The sequence below is a fragment of the Camelus ferus genome, chromosome 7, assembly GCF_009834535.1.
Source record: "Camelus ferus isolate YT-003-E chromosome 7, BCGSAC_Cfer_1.0, whole genome shotgun sequence".
In the NCBI taxonomy this organism is placed as follows: domain Eukaryota; kingdom Metazoa; phylum Chordata; class Mammalia; order Artiodactyla; family Camelidae; genus Camelus; species Camelus ferus.
The window spans coordinates 57453483-57476683 of record NC_045702.1 but is presented as its reverse complement, the minus strand read 5'-3'; the positions used below and the strand labels follow the sequence as shown (position 1 = coordinate 57476683).

Sequence of the window (23201 nt, the reverse complement as noted above, 5' to 3'; positions counted from 1 at the left end):
ATTTACCCAGTGGTCCTAGTTCTCCCTGTTGTGGTGCCACAGAATGTATAGATGATTTCTCTTGCTCAAATAATTTTCAAATTTAGGGAAGCAATGACCATACTTTTTAAAACATTTTTTAATTGAATTATAGTCATTTTTACTATATATATATAGTCATATTTACATGTTGTGTCAAATTCCAGTGTAGAGCACAATTTTTCAGTTATACATGTATATACATATATTCATTGTCATAATTTTTTTCGCTGTGAGCTTCCACAAGATCTTGTATACATTTCCCTGTGCTATACAGTATAATCTTGTTTATCTATTCTACATTTTGAAATCCCAGTCTGTCCCTTCCCACCCCCTGCCCCTCTGGCAACTACAAGTTTGTATTCTATGTCTATGAGTCTGTTTCTGTTTTGTATTTTCACTGTTGAGTACTATGCTGGCTATAGGTTTGTCATATATAGCTTTTATTATGTTGAGATATGTTTCCTCTATACCCACTTTGGTGAGAGTTTTTATTATAAATGGGTGTTGAATTTTATCGAATGCTTTTTCTGCATCTATTGAGATGATCATGTGGTTTTTGTCCTTTGTCTTGTTCATGTGATGTATTACATTGATTCATTTGCATATGTTGAACCACCCTTGTGTCCCTGGGATGAATCCCACTTGATCATGATGTGTAATCTTTTTTATGTGTTGTTGGATTGTATTTGCTAATATTTTGGTAAGGATTTTTGCATCTATCTTCATCAGTGATATTGTTCTATAATTCTCTTTTTTGGTGGTATGAATTGTTTATTTTTGATAACCCCAAAAGTTGATATTGTTACTTCATGTTACTGATGAGAAACGGATAACTTGATCAAGGACATTAATTTGTTCTACAAAGAATTAATTGAGGAACTACTTTGTTTCAGACCCTCTTCAAAGTGATGGGGATAAAACAGTGAATAAAGCAAATCAAGTCCCTCGCCTAATGGAGTTTATTATTCTAGAGTAGTGGTGGCAAACTACCAGCCATGGGCCAAATCCAGCACTTGCCACTTGCTTTTGTAAGTAAAGTTTTATTGGAACATGGCCACACCTATTTATTGACATATTGCCAATAGCTTCTTTCCTCTATAATAGCAGAGTTGAGAATTTGTGACAGACAAAGCCAAAAATATGGCCGACAAAGCAAAAAATAATTTACTATCTGGCCCTTTATAGAAAAAATTGATCACCAATGTTCTAGGGAGATTGAAAGTGTAGGGAATGGTGGTTAGGCATCGAGGAAGATAGAAAAAAAATAATGTGAAGAATGCTATGTCAGATGGTGATGGATGCAATGGAGAATGATGAAGCAGGGTAAGGGGGACAGAGTGCAGCAGCAGGGTGTGGGGGCATGTGGTGGAATTCAGGATGAAGGAGGAACTGGTGACCTGTGAGTAAAGACGCCAAGGTATGAGGGAGTAGACAGAGAGGGTTTGTAGGAGAATGACATTCCGGCCAGAGGGAGCTGCAAAGACCCTGAGACAGAAGAGGATGTCCCTAGTTTTGAGGAACAGCAGCGGGAGAAGAGAATCTGAGGGAGGAGAAGAGTGGGAGGAGACGAGGCCTGAGAAGAGAGGGGGCGTGGAGGTGGTGCAGGGCCCCCGTGCAGTGGGGCCATTTACTTCTCCGGCAGGTTGTCTAAATCACAGCACTGGCTCTACAGTGAGAATGTGAGATTCAGCAAGAAGGGAGTGGCACTTCACTGAGTGAGTGGGGAGATATTTAGGCATATGTGAACCTTATGGCACCTTTTAAGTCACATGGAGCAAGTTACCTATAGAAAGGACTATGTTAGCTTGGATGTATCATCTATTATATTGACATAAAATGATACTCACCATTTTTCAAAATATAAATGTATTTGTATATGTTTTCCTTTACATATTCTTTTTCATGAAAAGTTATTATCAAATATCGAATATATTTCCCTGTGCTACTTAGTAGAACCTTGTTGTTTATCTATTTTATGTATAGTAGTTAGTATCTACAAATCCCGGACTCCCAATTTATCCATCCACACCCCCCTTTCCTCCCTGATAACCATAATTTTGTTTTCTATGTCTGTGAGTCTGTTTATGTTTTGTAAACTAGTTCATGTCATTTTTTAAAGATTCCACATAAAAATGGTATCATATGGTATTTTTCTTTCTCTTTCTGGTTTACTTAGTATGACAATCTGCAGGTCCATCCATGTTACTGCAAATGGCATTATTTCATTCTTTTTTATGGTTGAGTAATATTTCATTGTATATATATGCCACAACATTTTTATCCATTCATCTGTCGATGGACATTTATGTTGTTTCCATATCTTGGCTATTGTAAATAGTGCTGTTATGAACATTGGGGTGCATGTATCTTTTTGAATTAGAGTTTCCTCTGGATATGTACCCAGGAGTAGGATTGCTGGATCATATGGTCAGTCTATTTTTAGTTTTTTAAAGACTCTCCATACTGTTTTCCACAATGGCTGCACCAAACTGCATTCCCTACCAACAGTGTAGGAGGGTTCCCCTTTCTCCACATCCTCTCCAGCATTTATCATTTGTGGACTTTTAAATGATGTCCATTCTGACTGATGTGAGGTGATACCTCATTGTACTTCTGATTTGCATTTTTCTGGTAATTAGTGATACTGAACATTTTTTCATGTACCTATTGCCCATCTCCATTGGAGAATTGCTTGTTTAGGTCTTCTGCCCATTTTTGGATTTGTTTGTTTGTTTTTTTGTTATTGAGTTGTATGAGTTGTTTGTATATTCTGGAAGTTAATCCCTTGTCAGTTGCATCATTTGCAAATCTTTTCTCCCATTCTGTATGTTGTCTTTTTGCTTTGTTTTAGTTTCCCTTGCTGTGCAAAAGTTTATAAGTTTAATTAGGTCCCATTTGTTTATTTTTGCTCCTATTTTTATTGCCTGGGTAGACTGCCCTAGGAGAACTTGGCTAAGATTTATAAAACATTAACATATACATATAAAAATATATTATAAATTTTCTTTGGTACCAAACAAATGTCCCTTTTGAAATATTTATTTGCGACTAGGATGATATCACATCTCTCTCTGAGCATCAAATGCCTTTGTTGTATTTCTTCTCCCATTCATATTTTGTAAATGAAGAAATTGAAGCACTTTTACAGGAAACCTGGATTCTTCTCCATTCATCAATTTGACTGGAAATGGAAGAAAAGGACATTCAAGCCTAAATGATGAGCTTTCTCCTTCCTCGTTTGTTACCTGACTAGAGTTCCACAGAAATGTTGGCTTTTCCATATGCTGACTAAACTAATCTATTAGCCTGGTGTGTGCCTGGATTTGAAAGCTCCAGACTGCAATTCTATTTCCTTAGACAATGCTTTTTATCTGACCCAGTCCTATCTTATCTAGAAGCAAAGACATTTTTCTGGTTGTTGGATTACTTTGATAAAGAGATTTGAGAAAGAGAAAACCAGAACAAGAATAATAGGATATTTTCTCAAGACACATATATACACCATCTCATTCCCAGGTATGTTCAGGAAGAACAAGGGGATTTTTTTTTCTTAGTTGGGGTTATTCTGTGACATACCTAACATATTTGACACTTGCAGTGAATCATTCTTTTTGATACCACCTTTTCTCAAATGACAAAATTACTTTCAGTAATTATCATGAGATAAAATTAGAGATCTATAGCTTTAATCCATAAGAAGAATGCCTAAAGCTTTATGTCTAAGTGGTTTTGTGTTCAGCCATTGGTTTAGGATGATTTCTGGTTGCCTGATGTTGATCATAATACAACAAAATTATACCTCAAGGATGTTTTCACATCTGCCTCTAGTGAATCTTTCATGCAAAGTAGTTTTTTGGGCACTAAAAAGAAGAGATCTGGATTTTTGTTAAACTTACAAAGTAGATTGTATGAATAGTTTTGTACTTACTTGCTACTGACTAATAAATGTCTTATGTGCGGCATAATTTGATCTGAGACATTCTTTCATTATAATTTAGTAATGCGATTGTGGAGGAGTAGCTGTCATTCCCCTTAACATTCTTTTGTGACCCCTACCTTAATAACAAGAAACTGAGAGTGTTCTCTACTAATTTTAAGTCAGTTCACAAAAGTTTAGTATTTGGTGATCATCCTTTGTTTCCATGTTTGCTTGGGTGTTTCTGTAAACTCAGCACTTACATGTGTAGATCCTCAACTCTGATATGCTCAGAAGAGTAAGTTATGAAGTGACTTACCTTTTGTCAAAAACAAGGTCAATCTTATAACTGAATGGGTTTGCCAGGATCAATAGTGATTAGGCTAGGCTTTTATCAATGGGAATGAACCCCAAAGGTGTAAAGACTTTGAGTTCAACAAAAATGGCAAGAGCCCTTCAGCAATTTAAAAGTACTAAAAGAAAAGAATGAAAAATACCTTGACTATAAGGTTTCAAAATCAAGCTATGAAATCTTCCTGTTTCGTTTTATTTGGGATGTATTTCCTTTGCGAGTTCCTTTGCAAGAAATTGGTTCAATAGGTGAGCTGGGCTACAGCAATATGCGGAAAACACTAGGTGGCGCTAGAGGACTGTAATAATTGACCACAATTAGAGCCCTTAACAAATCACACCATTGTCAGAATCAAGAGGAGTGTGAAATTTTACATTAAAAATGATGCAAATAATCAGATTTCTTTCTCTTCTGACTATGGCTTCACTCACTATAAATTCAAGTGCAGTTTTATCACGAGTGAAATAGAGTTTATGCCGTGCTCACTGGGCATTAACTTTTCAAAACAAACTACACTGTAGAAACAATATTCCTTTGTTTGGATGCTCCCATTTTCGAATTTCATTGATCCTCAAAGTCATTGTCTTAGTTTGGTTAACAGTCATCAACTCATTGTAAACTATCCACATAAAAATATACTTGATAGTCAAGGTTTCCTTTCCTTATTTTGTGCAGTTTTTTTTTTTTTTTTTTTTTTAATTTAAAGGATCACTGTAAATCTTGGCGCAGATCAGAGCATATGATGAAAGGTTAAGGCTGTTCCTTCATCCTCCATTTGCTCACGTTGTAAAAAATAATGAAAAATGTCTGCTGCATAAGTCTATCTTCATGTTTCATCTTCAGTCCTCAACAGGAAAATCCATTTTATAACCATTTCATTGAGGATTATTTTTGTCCATTTTCATTGAAAGGTATACACTTTCTGGAAGTCAATTAAGAGGTGGGAAAAGAGAAAATAGTGCACAAGGTTAATCATCATTAAATTTTTGTTCACTCTTTGAAAATGATAAAAGAAAGCTTATACCTAGTTTTTCAATCAGCTTATTTGTCAAATTCTTCTGCAGTACTTGGAAAGATTCTGTCTCATTGATTAATTCTGAAACCTAAGATACAAGGTAGAAATAGTAAACTTGAGATTGAAAATATAAAAATACATAGTCTAAAGATAAAACATCTTTGTATCTTAGTCAATTAGAATATCAGTTTCACAAAATTAACACATATTAAATATAGTTCATCGTGTTTTGTTGTGGAAGCTAAAATCCAACATCTCTACATTGCAGATTCACCATTTACCATGACATAAAATGAGAAAAATAATTACTAGTAAGTTAAATTTAAGTTATAGTATTCCAAATTTATATTTCTTTATCAAAGATAATTTTTAAAATTAAAAATTAGCACAAGTTTTATATACAACTCCTTTGACGATCTCAATGTAACTTCAAGTTTTGGAACAAATAAAGATTTTAGGCTATAAGCTACAGACTGAAGGCACCTGGGCTGCTGAATGAACTCCTTGACTGCTATAATGGGTGGGTCCATCTCATTAGAGAATATATTTCTTTCATAGCATCATATGTTGCCATATAGCTTTCCTTTCTTAGTTTTTTTTTTTTTTTCTTAGAGCCCATGACCAAAAGTAATGCAAATAAGATCGCCAGACTTTTGTTGCTAACCTTGAAGGATTCAATTATGTTGGAACAGTTGTTAGTAATTATTCACTCAGATCTCTAATGGTGCCCCAATGACATAAGAGGGTTAAGGAAGCTTTCAAAATCCACAAGAGTTCCCCTACTGAGGAAGTAAACAGAACATCTTTTAAAATATATTTGAGGTGTACAGTTCGTATTAGGTTCAGAAAGCACTTGCTTAATAAACTATTCTTTGTTTTGTTTTAAGATCAGAATCTGAGAGGAAGGTCTTGTGGCAAAAAGCAGTCCACTCCAAAGAGGAAATTTATTCCCGGAGAACATTTTTATCCTGATTTTCAGAAACTCAAGATTTGTTATTCATTACTGTTTGAGTCAGTGGTAGTTTGACAAGCTTTCAAGATGTAAAGGATCAAAAGCAGAAAGTTGTTAAAGAACCGTTTTGTTGATATTTTGTTAAGTAAATGATCAAACCAATTGTGAAACTAGTGGTTCCTATGTTATTAAAGAGGAAAAAGTAGAATTAAAGAATTACCATTTCATTGAACAACAAATTCAGCAAAAGGTTTCAATTCTAAATGAAAAGGCTTAGAAAACAACTTTGAACTAGGGTTCAAGTGGTTTTATATTTTTATTCAGGAAGCAACTATGGTGGAAATAAGAAAGGAGTGAATTCTAGATCTAGAGATTTGGGTTCTAGGGTACTGGAATAACCTTGGGCAGGTCAACCTCTTTAAGACTACATAGTTTTAGAAAATATATACTACTCTTATCCCATGGCTCTTGAGGAGATTAAAGGAGATAATGTATGATGTGTGAAATAATTGTGCAGTATAAAGCCTTTTCATCCATCCATCCATCCATCCATTTATTTGCTCACGCTAACATATATTAGTCCTTCACTAAATGTCTTCATGTGTGCCTATATTTTGGTTCTCAATTGATTTTTCATTGATTCTGAAAGTGCTATCTGACAGATAGAATAACAGAAAACTAAAAATGCTAAGCTTGGTCTAAGATTTTTTTTAAGTGGAAAGTATATACAAGTATAATGTTTGCATCCAATAGATAGTACAAGACTGGTCCTGATACAGATCTTGAGGTACAGATGATAAGCCTAAGATCTGGAAGTAACTATATATCAAAGCAGCAAGCACCAAAAGATGAGATTAGGGGTCTTTCTTGGTTAGTTTGAGAGAAAAGAAAAGCCATTGGGTTGGAGCAGGAATTTCCACACAAGGACACTACCATAATTAAAATGGCATGTAAAAATAAGTGACTTCTTTTCAGGAAATGGTTAGTAAATTATCCAGACTAAAACAGAGGGCTATATAAAAAAATACTAAAAGATACATTTTGGGTAGAGCCATTGCATGAAGGTAACTAAAGGTCAAAATGAGGAGCAGGAATTTGACCCACAGTCTGCTTAAAATATTCCGACAGAAGGCTTGATGAGATAATACGCGTGACTGACCTATGAAATACACAGAAAAACAATGAGAGCTGATTCTAAGGTTTAAAGGCTGTATGCAAAGAAAGTTTGGGTGCCGCTAATGAAATTAGGGTAGCTGTGAATAGGACTTTGTTTGTGAGCTGGACAGGTGTTGGGAGTATTGGTGAGGTCACTCTTACATACTGAGTGTCGGGCAACAGTATACATTTGAATGACAATGCCCTCTGGTAGCTGAAGATGTTAAGCTGCCATTTAGGTCAAAGGGCAGGGCTTAAAAAATAGAATATTGACAGCCTGGGGAAAGTTGGTCGGAGGAACCAGCATAGGAGACAAGAAGAAACTTTTAGACAGGTTAGAAAGAAACCTGGAAAGGATAGTTTGGTGGAGAATTGATGATACGAAAATTGAGAAAGTCCACTGAATTCATTTAATGTAGGCTACAGGTTACTTTAGAGTCTTATCAATGAAAGGATGGAAATAGGATTCAGGGATGCTTTGTCAGGTCTCAGAGATCATGAAGCAGGAGCTACAGGTGCCTATGACATCAGGAATTTAACTGTGATTGGAAAAAGTGCTAGCGATTTTTCTTGACCAAGGGCCTTACAGTTCTCCTTTCTCCCAGAAAAGTCATTCAGAAGCTTAAAGCCATAAAGCCTAGAGTCCTGTTTTCCTGTGGGTCTGTTAATCCCGTTTACCAGATCCAAAGCTGGTGGTTGTTATGATAATGGTGTTCATATTCCTTTCCTGAACTCTCCATCCCCTTTCTTCTTTTACCTGGTGCTGAAGGTAGAGGGCATAGGCAGGATCTGAGAGTCCTGAAATGGGATTCACGATTTGGGGTGTACTTATGCAGAATGAAACTAGAATTTAGGAACACCTGGGGACTTTTTGGTACAACATCACACTTGGCCCTGGAAGTGAAGGGGGTTAATGAGTCAGTCATTGAGTAATTCATTCAGGCCAAATTTCTCGTCAGCCCCTGATTCTGAGAAGAGTGTTTGAGGGCATTTGGGCTGAGAGAACTTGTGTCTTTCATCCTGAGCCTTTCACTCTGGTCCTATTCCTTTTGCTCATTTCACCAGGCTGAGATTTACCTGACATTTTTTGCAATTATGGACTATTTGAGCACTTCATAGATGAAGTCTTGTTATTCCAGACTCTTTGATATGCTCTCTTGCAAGAAGGTACACTAGGCTGTTTTCTGGACACTGTGTTTTCCAAGTGTGCCTGAAAGTTCAGTTCAATCTAGTTCAAGGTAAGGCAAGGGATACAAAAGTGAATGACACAGTTTAGTAGAGAAGATAAATGTATAAACAGCATGATGTAAATGATTAAAATATGTTTTAATGCACAGATCTCTGAGAAAAGGGCAGAGGATAAAAGGTGACCCCTGAGCAGAGTTTGTAGGAAGATTAGAAGTTCACATAGAGGCTGAGTTGAGAGGATTCAAAGCAAAGGAAAGAAGGTGTGCAGGCCCCAGATTGAGACATACAGTTGTGTGTTGGAAGCTGTAAGGATCCTGCAACATGAGTGTGAAGTATGCAGTCAGGCAGGGGCCAGGAACAGCCCATGAAGATGGATGAGCAGACAGAGATGAACTGAAAATCAGTCTTCTGTGCTGAGCTGAGGAGTTTGACTTGGTTCTGTAAGCAGTGGGAAGTTGTGAAGATATTTAAACAAGTGTGTGATGTGAACACATTTTTGTTTTAGCTCTATCAAGTGGCACGGAGGAGGGCATCTGTATGGAGGTAGATGCTGAAAAGGGGAGACCAGTTAGAAGGCCATTGCCATAGACCAAGATGACTGATGATATGAGCCTGAGTCAGTAGCAGGAGCAGGAACAGAGATAGGAGGAGAGATATGAGTGTGAATTAGGTGAAAAACTGAGAGGTGCTATTACTTTTATTTTGAATGTGTAGGGAAAAAAAGAAGGCATAAAGAAATCTGATTCTTAGGTTTTCCAGTAAGGTGGTGATGTCACCATTTAGTCAGCTTTGGGTATGATAATGCTGTAAAACAAAGTAATCCCAAAATATTGATGGTTAAACAATAAACATTTATTTCTTACTCTTGGATTTGCAGGACTGTAAGTCAGCTTTGCTGGCTATCTTCCAGATCACAAGGCAGGTTCTGGTTGGCCTCATGCATTTTTTCATTTCAAGACCCATGCTGAAGGATGTGGCTCTTACCTGGTGTCTGCTGTTCTCCTGCAGGAGGCTAGAGGATCAGGTAGGAACATGCTATACCTCCTGAAGGCTCTGATTAGAATTAAAAGGTATCCAAAGGAAGCATTTCCTAGGAAGTAAGGAGAGAAAAAAGAAAGGGAAGAGAAGAAAGAAAATAGTTTTGCATATATGAGGAGGTATATTCCTCCATTTCACTGTGAGGTCACTTGGTAAAGGGCATGAGCTTAGTCGTATTATAAATTGAGAACTCCTGAATCTGTCACAGCAACTAACAGGATATGTGTGTAAAGTAATGATGTAATGTGTTCAGTTTAGGCATGCTAATTCTAAGTATCTGTAAGACATCCAAGTGGACATACAGACAATTGAAGAGCTGGGTCAAGAAAAATATCAGAGCTGGACTTATGAGCTGGTTGGTCATTGGGTGTTAAGTAATAAATAAAGCTATGGAAAAAGACAGGATTGTCTAATCAGAGTGAAAAGAGAAAAAGAGTTACTGTTGAAGCCCTGAGAAGCACCAATGTTTAGTATATGAAGATGAGCAGCATGTAGATAATATGAGAAGAAATGGTCAGGGGGTCAGTCGAAGCATTGGAGAGAGGATGGTGGTACTGACTAAACTAGAGAGGAGAGTTACAGGAGGAGGGAGTGGGGATGAATGGTCCAGTGACTCAGATTAGTTTTAAGTTTGCCTCCATGGAGAACCAGAGTGAAGAAGGAGATCTTCTGTAACCTGAGAGATTTCCTTTTAAAAGTAAATTGCAGATTGATGCTCACAGAATCACTAGGGAAACAGTGGATAATGTAAATAAAATCCAAGATATGGTCCCTGGCACTTAGTAAATGGAAGGCATTATTATCCTATTGAAAACTATGATGCTTAGAGAAATTACCACCAGTTTAATAGAAAATTTGATGTTCAACCCTTTTGCTTTGAATTTTATCAAAAGCATTTTATTATTAGAACCAAAAGAAGCAGAAAAATGTAATATTATGTGATTTTTTAAGGCATAACCCTTGAAGTTAATCATGGTGAAATTCCAGTGTAGTTATTTTCATTAATTTGATGTTAAAAAGGGAAATTGAGAGGGTTGTTGCATCCCTGTGATACCTCTTATTTAAAAGGTGTCTAATCCAGGACACTCTTACCATTGTGACCTTAGGGCTGAAAGAGCCATTTGCTCCCTGCCTGAATAAATCATCTTGTTTTAAGATTCTGTCTTCATATTGGCAAATCAGAATAAAAGCTGAAAAAAATGGATGTTTCAAAATACCCATGTACTTTAAATTATGGAGATGAGATATGCATTTGCAGACTTCCTTCCGATTTTCAGACAACCACAGAGCTTGCAGTATTTTCCTCATAATTTCTTCCATCTCTACGTGGTTCAGAGTCCCAGTGTTCTTCCTGGCTGAAAGCATATGCTGTATTTTGCTTTGTTAACAGAACATTGGTTATCAAGTTCTTTATCTTTAATTCTGCTTTAGGGAGCTGTCAATTAATAATTCCTGGAGGGACCACCATGAAGAGTTTCTGTAATTAGATTATAATGCAGAGGTTTGCTTAGTCACAGTATTTTAAAAATTTTTAATTATGATTTTTGGGCACTAACCTCAGTCTTCCCATCTTTTACTTTCAACTGCCTTTTAAATGCTGATTTTCTTCCATTTCTCTTATTGTGTTCATTCCCCTTTTTAAAGTCTGTGAGTATAATTAAAACTACTCTACCTTTGAGAACCTTCTGTCCTCATCTAGCAGAATAAATGAAATATGGATACAAAGACTGAGCATATAAATTACCTCTAAAAAAGAAAATGCCTTCTATGTAAAGCTTTTTGAGTCCCTTTAATATTTTTTTTTTAATTCCAAAGTTTGATGGCTATTTTTTCTCTCTAGTCCAGTGAGCTTGTTATTAAAGCATTCTTGTAAAGGTAATTTAGCACACCACATGCCTCATAGTTATTAACCAAGTTCTACTATATTCAATAATATCAAATCACTTTGCAAACGATACTTCCTTCCAGTAGCAAAATAGCTTGGGTGTGGAGGGGCTGGGGGGTTCTTAATTGTCCTGAGTGACATTCATGAATGCTGTGAAAGTAGCGGAAATAGCTTTGGGTCTTTTAAACAAATGTTCATAAGTATAATAAAGATGCCACTCTGAGTGTAGATTCTCATAAATCAGTGACATCAAAAATATGTGCGGAACAATTTGTATGGAAAAAATAATGTAATTAATACAACACAGCCAACCTTTGACCTAGAAGAAAGGATATAAGGATGGCTGCAGAGAAGAAATGTTCCAAAAGGCCTTGACTCAAACCCACAAACACACTTAACTTACCTTAAAATATCTGAAATGCGCTGAACAGAATATATTCTTTTAAACTGTCAATATTTTTGAAAATCATAGTGCAGTATTCAGTTGTTATTTGTGAAGTGAGTTTTTTAAACCAGATTTGACTCCACATTTAATCATACAAAAGTAGAAAAAAGTTATTTTAGAACTGAAAGGCACTTTAGATATCATCTAACTCTACTTCCTCATTATATAGGGGAAGGTTCTGAGGCCAGGGGAACCTTCAGGTACTTTCCCAAGGTCATACAACATGTAAATACCAGGTTATACTGAGGTCAAGGCAGATGGATAGTGCATGCTTTATAAGTTTTTTGGCACTATGAGGGGAAAGATAGGTACAATAAACTTACTGTGTACAAAATGATATAATTTGGCCTGAAGCTTAAGCAAGGCCACAGCTAGGTGCTTCGTAACAACGTATTTACTTGGATTTTGGGTAAAAGATGATGATATTCATGCATTTTTAAGATAGGTTCATTTTAGGGCAGAGTTTCGTAGAACTCAAAGTTAATCTCTTTCTTTCTTTTCCCCAAGCCCAAGATAATTCAAATTTTCAACTCCTGTCCTCCCTCTCCCCCTCAGGAAAAAAGAATCATACAAATGAATTACAGGAAATCAACCAAACAACTAATTACAGTTAACAGGATTATCAGTTTATTTCAGATGAATTCTAATTTTAATTCATTCTAGTTCTAATTATCAGGAAAATTGTTTAGTATCAATGTTTCCTTTTGAAGTCAGCCAACTTTTATCCTTCTAAAAATATATTTCTTGGAGATAAATATATGCTATTCCTTTATAATATTCATTTCAGAATGGATCAGGTAGACTTGGGGGAAAGTTGAGGGCAGAGAACTGTGTTTTACTGTGGTTGTAATTCTTGCTAAGTTTATATGGGTATTAAGTTGCATCACACAAAATTTAGAGAATGATTTCTGAAAGGATTCTCAACATGACTAAAGTATGAAAAAAATGGCATGAAGACTACACTCTTTAAGGATAATCACACCTTTGTTCTATCCTGGTAAGGCTGGCTATGGATGAATTCTGAGTGCTTTTTAGAGTAGGGTACTACTTTAAACAGAGGAATATATAAGAATTATGCCTTTACTGTTTTTAGTTCTTTTTAAAGCAGATGATAGGACAGAAGGAGGGTGAACGAGCCATCCTTGTCTCCCTTACCACCATCCCCCACCAATATGATGTCACTAATATTGGAAAGGTTTAGCAGAAACAATGGTAAGTTTTTCAGTGTTACTTGGCTTAGTGTCCTTTTCTGACTGAGTACTACAGGAGATGAAAACTCCTACAAAGAGACAAAAAATGACAATCTACTGCTGTTTCATATCCCAGGCCAAATGTCTCATAGGATCCATCAGAGTTGAATGTCAGGACAGAAGGTCTCAGGTCATTACCATAAAAAGCTCTTTGGCACCCTGTGTCATAGAACAAAGTGTCAGACCAGTTCCCTTTACTAGGTACCTGTGGTGCTTTTCTTAAATAATCAGTCCCATTCAGACAGAGATTTTAAGGTCTGTGATCGTCTTTCTATTTCACAAGCAGTAATTTTTTTTTAAAGGCTAAATGGCACTAGAGGCAGAATGTTTTTGAAGTGAGGTTTAGAAAAAGAACTTAGTCTATCCCAAAGCTGGCCTGATTCTTTCTCATTTTTTTCCAAAGGTCAGATGCAAGTTCAGCTCTGACAGCATTGAACTTGGGCATGTGGGTAGGGGCAAGCAACATTCACTCCAGCTCCACACTCCAGCAGGGGAGAGCCTGGCACCTAATGTACAAGTGGGGATCAATTTTAGGATGCTTCCCAAATCCCAGAGAGTGGAACCAGACAAAGTTTCCTTTGCCCTACTTGGACCTTCAGCCTCAGGTATGGGTGCTTATTTTTCTTCTTTTAACTTTTTATGAGCATGAAAAACCTGGTAAGTGAAGATAGCCAAGATAACATTGCAACTATGCTATATATAAATGTGTATTTTTTCTAAAGTGCATTTTCAGAGTCCCAATTAGAAAATGTGCTTCACAGCCTTACTCTGCATATGCCCCAATGAATTCTAAGAGGTCACAGAGGCTGAGTACAACTTATGAGATTAGAAGAGCTTGCTCTTTAAAGAGCTATTTTTAGCTTGGAAGGGAGAGTGTGGGCCTCAAAGTGCCTGGCAGATATGTCCTACAGTGGGATTCTAAATTGGAGGTCTGATTCCAGGCCAAGGTCTCAGTAGAGCTCCTCCTGCGTTTGCTCTAGTAAAGGATGGTTCTGTTGATTGTCACTTCTCTGTTGTGGGGTGAGGGGTTCCCCAGCGTTCCCCCAGGGGAACTCAACCTGTACTCTCCTGCGACCTCTTGTGTAGAGCTTACATTGGTACATTGTGTCTGGGCCCCAAATGACCTGAGCAGAAACGATAAAGCCTGAGGTGTCCAATAGCCACGCTCGAGGAAAGGACTCCCGAGACTCATTAAAAATCACGATTCTATTTTGATGGCCACTAACTCGGGGTCCTAAGATAAATTTCAACGCAACACTTACATAGAACTGCCATCCTGCAGAGTGCATCATTCGCAGGCTCTGGTGAAAGGCAGGCTTAGAGAGGTAGTCAGCCTCACTCAGACTTGTGGACTGAGTCTGGGAATCACTGAGGAGGTGCTGGCGGCCCCGCACGCATGAGAGGGCCTGGGCCCGGGGTCTCACCGGATATACGCGAAGCTGGCCTGAGGGTTGTGCGCTGGACAGGGTGAAAGGGAGAAGAAAAGGACAAGGTTTGACAGGGAATGGAGAGGGTGAGTGAGGAAGAGACACAGATATACAGAGACAGAGAGAGTCAGAAATCCTGAGAGAGACACAGAAGGAGGCAGAAAGATGCCGAGGCACAAGCAAGGAGTAAAATAAAGAGAAAGGAAATAGAAGAGAAAGGAGGTATCTCTATTTTAGTAAGAGACAGAGACAGCAAGGTGGAGATTGAAGAAGAGACAGTGAGAGTCAGAATGAAGAGGCGGAGACTGGGAGATACTGGTTGAGTAGGAGGTGTTAGGATGGAGGGAGGTAGCAAAAGCTCGAAGCATTCCCCATTGCGCCCCCACCTCCACTCCCAGGCGGCCCACCCCTCCTCTCGCTTGGCCCAGCCCGCGGCTAGGAGTCGAACGCGCAAGGTCGCCCAGTCCTCTCGGCTGTCGAGCGCTGAATGGCTGGCGGTCCGCATCGCCCGGGTCTCCGTCCTCGGAGCCACAGGTCCGCGGCATCCACCGTAGGCGCCCAAGGCGGGCGGAGGAGCCCTGCACCTTCCTGCTCCCATCCCCGCCCTACGCACCGCCCCGCTATACTTCCCGCCACTCCTCTGGCGAGCGCAGTCTTCCTCACGCCCCCCGGGAAGGGGACACTGCGGCCACCAGAGACACCGCAGGAGCCACTTCACTCGGCGGGCCCAGCACACCGAGAGCCTAGGAGCGCGATCCATTTACATGGGGTATTAATTGGTCTATGAGGAATCGTTTACCCACGTGCCGAAGTAATTGCCCAAGTCGGGAAGGTAGGCGAGCCGAACTGTTGACCTACGGAGAGAGCATCACGGCAGCATCGGCGCCAAGAACCCCAGCGCACTCCAGAGCGTCCCCCAGTGGCCGGGCAGGACCAGGGACAGACCCTGCAACTACGCTCCGGAGTGGCTCCGGGCGCTTCTCAGTGTCGCTGGTAGAGGTGCAGCTGCTGAGAGCGCTAGGATCCTTCGGGTTTTGGCCACCCCACCCCTCCCTCAGAAACTCGGAGTGCTTGCGCCTGTTGTGTGGCTTTTTTTTCTTCCGAAAAGGCAGTGTTTTATCTCTCAAGTTTAAGTCCTGAGGACTTGCCCAGTCTCCTCCCCTTAAGTCATTTTTACCGTCCTTCGGCAGCCTCAGGAAGCAGGGAGCCTTGGACTGCATGTCCCAGAGCCAAAGCGTGTAGTCCCGGTCCGTCCGGCGCAGTAGCCCAGCGCATTCTCTTCTCTCCCTCCCTTTCTCTTCCCCTATTTACTCCTCTAGTGCCCCCTCCCTCTCTTGCCTCTTAAGTTTCCTGCACCGTGAATCCAACTGTGCTAAGCTTAGGCTCCCGCGGAACCAATCCTTAGCGCGACCCGGGCACTGGGACGCCGACTCTGCGAGTCTGGACGAGACAGAAAGACCGGTCCGCGCTCGAGCGTGGAGATGAAGCGCCAGGGAGGGCATGTCCGGGGCGCCGGAGACGCCAGGCCCCAGTAGCTTCTCCATGGAGTCTATCCAGAGCGGTCCCTGCTCGCCGGATTCGTCCCCAGTTCTGTGTGGTACGTACCTTTTTTCCTCCACAGTCCTGGGGTGGGGGATACCTTGGGGTGTGGTGGTGGGGCACCAGGAAAGGGCAGTGGGGAAAGCCACCGTTTAGGGGACGGTGCGCCTGGCCGGTGACCCTCACAGACCAGAGCAGGCTTCCACTTTAGAAGTTAGGGACTGGCTGTGCCCCTTGGCTCGAAAAAAAGTAGTATGTGTATTTGCGCTTGGACCTCTGTGAGTGCAGGAGGCTCGAATGGGTAAACTGAGCCCGGCTTTCCTGTATGCAAATTGCACTCCCTTTCCCCACCCCCCCCCACCCCCACCAAACGCGTGGAGATACCCGGCACCTAATCCTGGTCAGCTCTACCTACCTCTTCATCTTCCAGCGCCCCCCTCGCTCAATCCCTCTAGCTTGCTCTCCCTCTCTCTTTCTCTCTTCATCTCTCTCTGCTGGTGTGTACGTGTGAGAGCATTGCCAGGGCTGGCTAAGAACCAGCCGCCGCCTTCAGTCCCAGCCGCCCGGCCATCAAACACTAGAGCAGGTCTCGCTGCCGGAGACGTTTGGGCTCCGAACCAGCCTGCACGCGGCTCTGTGTGCCCTGCCACCTTCTGGCTCTACGGCCCAGGAACTCGCACCCAAGGAGCGCAGGGCACAAGGAGCACCTCATACTCTCACCCTTCTGCCCGTCTGCCTGCGGACCTCGCGCTGGGGGGTTTCAGGCGTTGGATTTACTCGCTTTTCAATTTTTCCTGCCCACTCCCTTCTTTGAGTTTTTTTTTTTTTGGTCCACCCCTCCCGTCACGACCCCCTTTTCCCGCTTGGTCGCCAAGCCTAACCTTGCCCGCGTGGTCATGGGATGTCTAATTTCATTTGTATCTAGGCTGCTGAGAGCGCTCCTTGCTCTGTAAAGTGGATGTCAGGTGGATCTATGTTTTTGAAGGAACAAAGACTCAGCGAAGGCACCGCCGAGGAAGTTTGAGACGCGGGAGGATGCAGGCTGCGTGCTGGTACGTGCTTCTCCTCCTGCAGCCCACCATCTACTTGGTAAGTCGCTGCCGATCCTGCGCCCCCGCAATCCCACCCTGGTGGCGAGGCCAGGCAACTGGGGGCGCGCGGGAGGAGGGTGAGGCCGCCAGTTCAGTGAGAGCAGCGTTCCTAGAAGCGACTGTGTTGGAACAACTTTGACAAGCTGGCCTCCCGATCCCTGTGAGATTTTCTGGGGTTCCCACCCCATTTCCTGCTCCAGTATCCCCTCTCCTGTGCGTGATTTTGAACAACGTCTAGGGCGACCTAGATACCCAGAAACCAAGGAGATAGTGGGATGGGGCGCTTTATGGGGAGAGATGGAAAAGAGAAGGGGTGGAGGACAGAGCTCGCATTAGTTTATCCAGAGTTAAACGAAAGGAAATGGAGGTGGAGAGTGGAAAGCAATGAATCTGCGCAGGTCAGTGACTTTGAAAGTGAATCCACCCACCTAGCCCCCACAAAAAGAAGTGTAGGTTACTTTGTTCGACTTGTAGGGTTCAGACAGGACAAGTTTAACTGTCAGATAGGAGCACCATTAGCGTCCAGTAAGAGTTAGGTCAGAGATGCTCTGGGAAACATGCCGCACCCCACTTCCCAATTTCTCCTTTCTTTCAAACAACCGAACCTCAGTTCCAGTGCTGAGCCCCTTATAGCAGACTTTGTCACTGGGGAGAGAATTCTGAACAGAGGCGCCATCCAGGTCCTCCTGTAGCCGAGTTTTTGGGGGTCTGGACTTTGCACTCTGTTGGAACTGGGGTTTGGAGGATGTGTTGAGGGAAACACTTTATTGTGGCAGCAGTGGATTGGTAGCTGTGGGCACCACGCGGAGCCAAGACAGACAGTGCAGTTTCTCTGGTCTGGTTTCAGGGAGGGCCATGGACAATCTTATCCTGCTGGTGAAGTTGTGCTCAGTGCGCAGAACCCTATAGCCCACCTCTGGGTCTCAGGAGTACACTGAGGGTTCTGTGTGCTCTGACTAGGGGTGAGAAGCACTGAGGCGACCTGATGTGGTTGGGTAAACGGGAGTTGGGGGAGCAGTGCCTTCTCTTAATCCCAAGGGATTCAGAACCCACAATCCTGGGAGCAAAAGCATTGCCATTCCTGCAATTGAGAGCGTTTGCCAGCCGTTGCCCTGGTGCACGTGACTGCAGGGCTGCTAGTTGTATCAACTCTGTGTATGTTAATGAATGTGTATGTAAACATGTGTGAATATGTTTGTGAGGGTGTGAGTATGTAATGGATTTCAGTTTGAATCCAAGAACCCTCAGCGTTGCCTGTCTTTGCACCTTTATTGCCTTAGCATAGCAGCAGCGGACGCCAGAGGGCGCTGCGCATCAGTGTCCTCGCCTACAGGACACCTTGGGGTAAACAGGTGAAAGCCAGGGCAGCCAATCCAAAAGAACGGTCTTTCTGATTGTCACCGAAGTCTGCCTTCCCCGGCTAGAACGCAGACAGAATGCAAAAAGTGTCCTTCCCATTTCCCATCTGCAATCATTCTTGCCCCCACCTGTGTCCAGTAAACCCAATGACATTGAGAGCTTAGAGACAGAGGACAGAAAGTTTGGCCAGAGGAAATACAGAAATTGTTTATTGAAAGAAGGGGAGGGACCGCAGAGTGAAGGCTACGGAGGGGAAGTATTAACGATTGCCTTGACCAAGGAAACCCTCCTGCCCCTCTCCTCTGCATACCTTTACACAGCACCTGAACCTCAGGACTGTTCTTATGTCCTTGAAGTATGCTCACACACACGGCAAAAACTTGCGGCTGTGGCGCAGTTTATTGCCTGGAGCAAGTATTTCGATAGTCTAGAAAATAATCTATCAAAAGCAGAAGTGAAATCAATACGTTGTGTTAAATTTTAAATGTGTTTGTTGGCAGTTAAACCGTTTTCCACTCATTACAACAACGGTGCTGGATTTATTCTAATGCGCTGCGTTCTCAACAACAAGCGCATTAATTCTCCTTTAATTGTAAACTGGGAGCATTTGAAAACTATTCAGTGTGCAAATTATGCTGATTCAATTACCGTTTAGTTACAGACTTCATTACCTGAATGCCTTTTGGCAATACAGAGAAAGGAGACAATTTTTCCAGTTTCACTCAAAACAATACGAAATGTGAACAATAAAACAGAGAAGGCGATTTAGAAGTCCATTCTTTTCTCTCTGATCTAAAGTTGTTTTGTGTGTCGGGGATTGGAAGCCACATGCACCACCAAAACAAAAGGCTGATGGCTGTGACCCAAGGCAATATTTCCAGGGTTTGTAGTCCCATCATTATTTGTCCGCAGAATCCCGAGCTGTTTTCCTGAAGGAGGAAGAAGCTGACTTTTACCATGAAAATGAATTTAGAAGGGTGAATTGGGCAGTCAGGACAGGTTGGTTTTAGGCAAGTAAAGAAGAGGAAACCCTTGATTAAATCTCTAGGGCAGTGAAATAGACCAAGAAGTGGTCAAAGCTGCTTTCTCCATCTATTTTATTAAATACCAGATACAGTAACTGAATTTGTCATTCATTTGTAGCCGCACCCCAGAATATCCCAGACCTTTGCAAGAAACTACAGTAGATGCCTGCAGGTTGTCAGGAGCTGCTTTAAGTTACACTCCAAAAAGGCAGGGTGGCAGAACCATTATTTTATTTTATTTTTTCCCTTGAATTGACATAAGCTAGGAGGGAGTTTAATGAGTAATTTTTTGTCTTTATGGACTCACATCACAAGTTAAGTGACAGGGGCACTCTATTTTTACATTGCCTTCTAGCTGATATCATAGTGCACCTTTCTCTTTAAGCTCCTTGAATCCTGCTTATATTTCCCAAGGAGTAATCACATTATGTTCAAGGAGCAAGATTTGTTTAGGTATTTCCTATACAAAAATATTTAGGCTTCTGCTTATAGAGAAATCCCTTAAATACCAAATTTGGGATGATTTTTAAAAAATGAAAAACAATTTTCTATGCTCCATATTTAAGCTTCAGTTCCTTGCCTGTATTTATTTTAGGTGAATGTTCTCAAAGTATGTTTCTTGACTAAGGGTACTTCTAGGTTGAATACCTCTTCTAGGTTGAGGGTTTTGAGTCTTTTTGTGTTTATTGAGAAATAAGTCCATCCTATTTCAAACTAGAAGCTTATTTTAGTACTGCAATGGGAAGCTAATTAGAAATGTGTCTGCAAAGTTACCTTCTGAAGCATATTAGCCAGGATACTCAAAAATCACCACAGGGCTAACTCCAGCCGTAAATGCAGGGAAGTGGGAAATTATTTTTTTAAAAAAAGCAGGGAAATCTTCTGTTTGCTCAATGTTATTGAGTTGCAGATTTAAAAGTCTGAATTCAGCAGGAGAGGAACCTATGGTGTAACAATACTTGTTAAAAAATTTTTTTTCAAAGTCCTGCAATCTTTATTCTCTTGTCAGTACTAGACTGTTTCCAGGATATTTTCAGTATGATATAATGGGGTAACAGACTATAGAATTTTAGCAGAACTGAAGCACATGCTGGATAAACTAGGGAAATGTGGTTTCTCTCTCTGAAGAATGAGGGGTCCTAAACTGAGTTATTCTCAGTGGAACAAGCTGAAGGACAAGCATGGGCACACAGGGAGGACACCTACCAGCAGAAGCCAGAGGTGCCCTGCTTGGGGGCTCACCTGTGGCAATTTTCAGAGTCAAGAATGAAGTCTAATGAGCACTCCCAGGACACGTTAACAAAAAAGTTATTCAGAACTTGAGTCCAGAGATTTTAACAAGAGATTGAATGATGTTATTTTGGTCAAGTCATACATCCACAGTCTATTATAATGAGGAGAGGCCTCTTGCCCTCCAATTTAGTTCCCACTATTTCTGTTAGGAAATAAATTTGCTAATAATCTGGTTGCTTTTTTAATCAATCCTGGCAAAAATGGAAAGTTCTTTTTAAAACTTGGGCTTAAAATATTTTGAGTCATTTGTTCCCTCAAATTTAGGGTATCCTTAAAATATGAATTCAACAGTAATTGTCTAATAGAAATTAAAGAATGATTAATAAATCCATGAAATACTACCTCTACACTGTTAGAAGCCAGACTATTTGGATGCATTCCATTCATTATGCAGGTAACTTGTTAAGAAATGTAGGAGCTGAGGGAAGAGCAGCAGCAAAGAGACCACCAATATCTATTCTTTGCACTAGGTATATGTACTTCCCATCCTTTGAAAAGTAAGCCAGCTGCCCACTGAGCATTTAAATCAGTTTCAGCTTATTTCTGAAAAGAAAAGCACATTAACTACCTAACAGGGGCTATTCAGTGTTCTCTATTAATTACAGTTCTTGGAGGCAGTACTGTAAGTTATCCAATCCCACAGAATTTCCTCACTCTCCTGCCCTAGATCAGCCTTCCTGATATAGGATCAAACCTAGATTTTTGAAGGAGCCTATGCCCCAGCAGCACACCCTGAGAAGTCATCACTCTAATCCGTTGTATTCCAGGGCTCTGTAAGAGGTGAAGTTGCTACCATTCCAGGCATTTTCCTGAAATATTCAACTTTCCATTGACCAGGAAAGCAGCTTCCTGGGTGTGTGGAAAGCGCTTGGGTGGGTTGTTCTTCTGCCTCACTTTCAGGAGGATTATAGATTATAGTGGTCTGGGGCCTTCTAGTGATAGCTCCCAGGAAACTGCTTTCAGTATTAGGAGAGAACCAGAATTGCTCCAACTTTCTCAGCAATATTTTCCCAGAAAGCCATTAAGTTCGTGGCTCCTCTTTGTGTGAAGTTGATTTCCATTTGGCTTTGAATTGTTGACGGCTATTTCCTCCTTAATGAAAGTGTTGTCTGAGTGAAAAATATATCAGGTGGCAGGGAAATTGGTTGTTTTTTTTTTTTTAGATAGGTGCCCAATGTCCCACTTTTCTGTCTGCGGGAAGATTTTCTGCAGACTACAGAAATTGACAGTATTGTCCGGGTAATAACCAGTGGTGACGATATTTTCAAAAGGGCGTTTGAGTGATGAAAGCATTTGGATATTGCTTTTTCAAATAAGCAATTTTCTATCTTGGGCTTCTCTGATTTTTATCGGGGGTGTGGGAGAAGGGGCCACGCATTGGCAAAAGGACGTCTTCCTGTTTTCGTCCAGTTCTGAAATGCCACAGTACTTGTCAACCTTGCTTGGAATTTTTGGGTCTGAAGAGCCCTCACTGAGTTTGGCTGTCGCGATGGTGACATTAAGGATCAAAAGGGAATCCTGAGAATGAGGAATAACCCTCTTCTTGCACTCTTTCACCCATAAGGAAAGCTGATGGAAGCCCTGAAAGTTTGCCTGCTCTCAAGTGCCCAGTTAGGAAGTGTACATTCTTTCTGATTTCTTTTTTAATGCCTAGTTTTGATTCGACTCAGGAAAATTCCCTTAAAGCAACCACGTCCTTTAGGAGTTTAAGATTTCTTTCTGAGACCTTAACAGTCCTCGCTGTTTTAATTAATAAAGGCAGGCAGGCGAGTCTGCCACCCGGGCGCCGTCGGGTCAGCGGCTTCCAGGAGCAGCTGTATGGCAAGGCGTGTCTGCTCCCTCGCCTCCCCCTACATTCTCCTAGCCAGTCCTGTGGCGTGTTTGCAGGAAGTTGCGGTCTTGATTTATCCGCTACTCAAGTGCTGGACTAGCTGTTTTTCTCTATGTCAGCACTAACCCCTCCTGGAGCTTGGTAAACACAGCGCGCGCATTTTTCTGCCGGCGATTGGCATGTTGACGACTCCGCTTGAAGGAATGTGACAGTAAAGTGGGAACCAAAGCTTGGCAAGCACTTAATCAAGGATAAAAAGGTTCCGATGTAAGGATGTCACTCAATTTATTGTGAAAGTCGAATGAATTACGTTTAATGAAAGTGCTCCCCAGATGAATATTACCAGCAATTTCCTGAGTTGGCTCTGTCAGATCGAGATGAGGAAATGCCAGCCCAGATCAGGAAAGAGCGCCCATCTC

General features: G+C 41.2%; 2 protein-coding genes across 2 annotated transcripts in view; one reads left to right on the top strand and one right to left on the bottom strand.

Annotated features, from left to right (window-relative positions):
• Window positions 1–9588: 9588 nt before the first annotated feature.
• On the bottom strand, window positions 9589–15991 carry LOC116664958. Its single transcript, XM_032483940.1, has 2 exons — window positions 14480–15991; window positions 9589–9689 (listed from the first exon to the last, which is right to left on the bottom strand). The coding sequence occupies exon 1, from the start codon at window positions 15402–15404 to the stop codon at window positions 14772–14774; it is 633 nt and encodes a 210-aa protein (XP_032339831.1). The 5' UTR covers window positions 15405–15991; the 3' UTR covers window positions 9589–9689; window positions 14480–14771.
• Window positions 15992–16106: 115 nt separating this feature from the next.
• Window positions 16107–23201, top strand: part of NXPH1 (neurexophilin 1) — a 272089-nt gene continuing 264994 nt past the window's right edge. Inside the window, exons 1-2 of the mRNA XM_032483938.1 lie at window positions 16107–16241; window positions 17109–17272. Coding sequence (XP_032339829.1) covers window positions 17219–17272 — 54 coding nt within the window. The 5' untranslated portion in view covers window positions 16107–16241; window positions 17109–17218. The remainder of the gene's footprint in view (window positions 16242–17108; window positions 17273–23201) is intronic.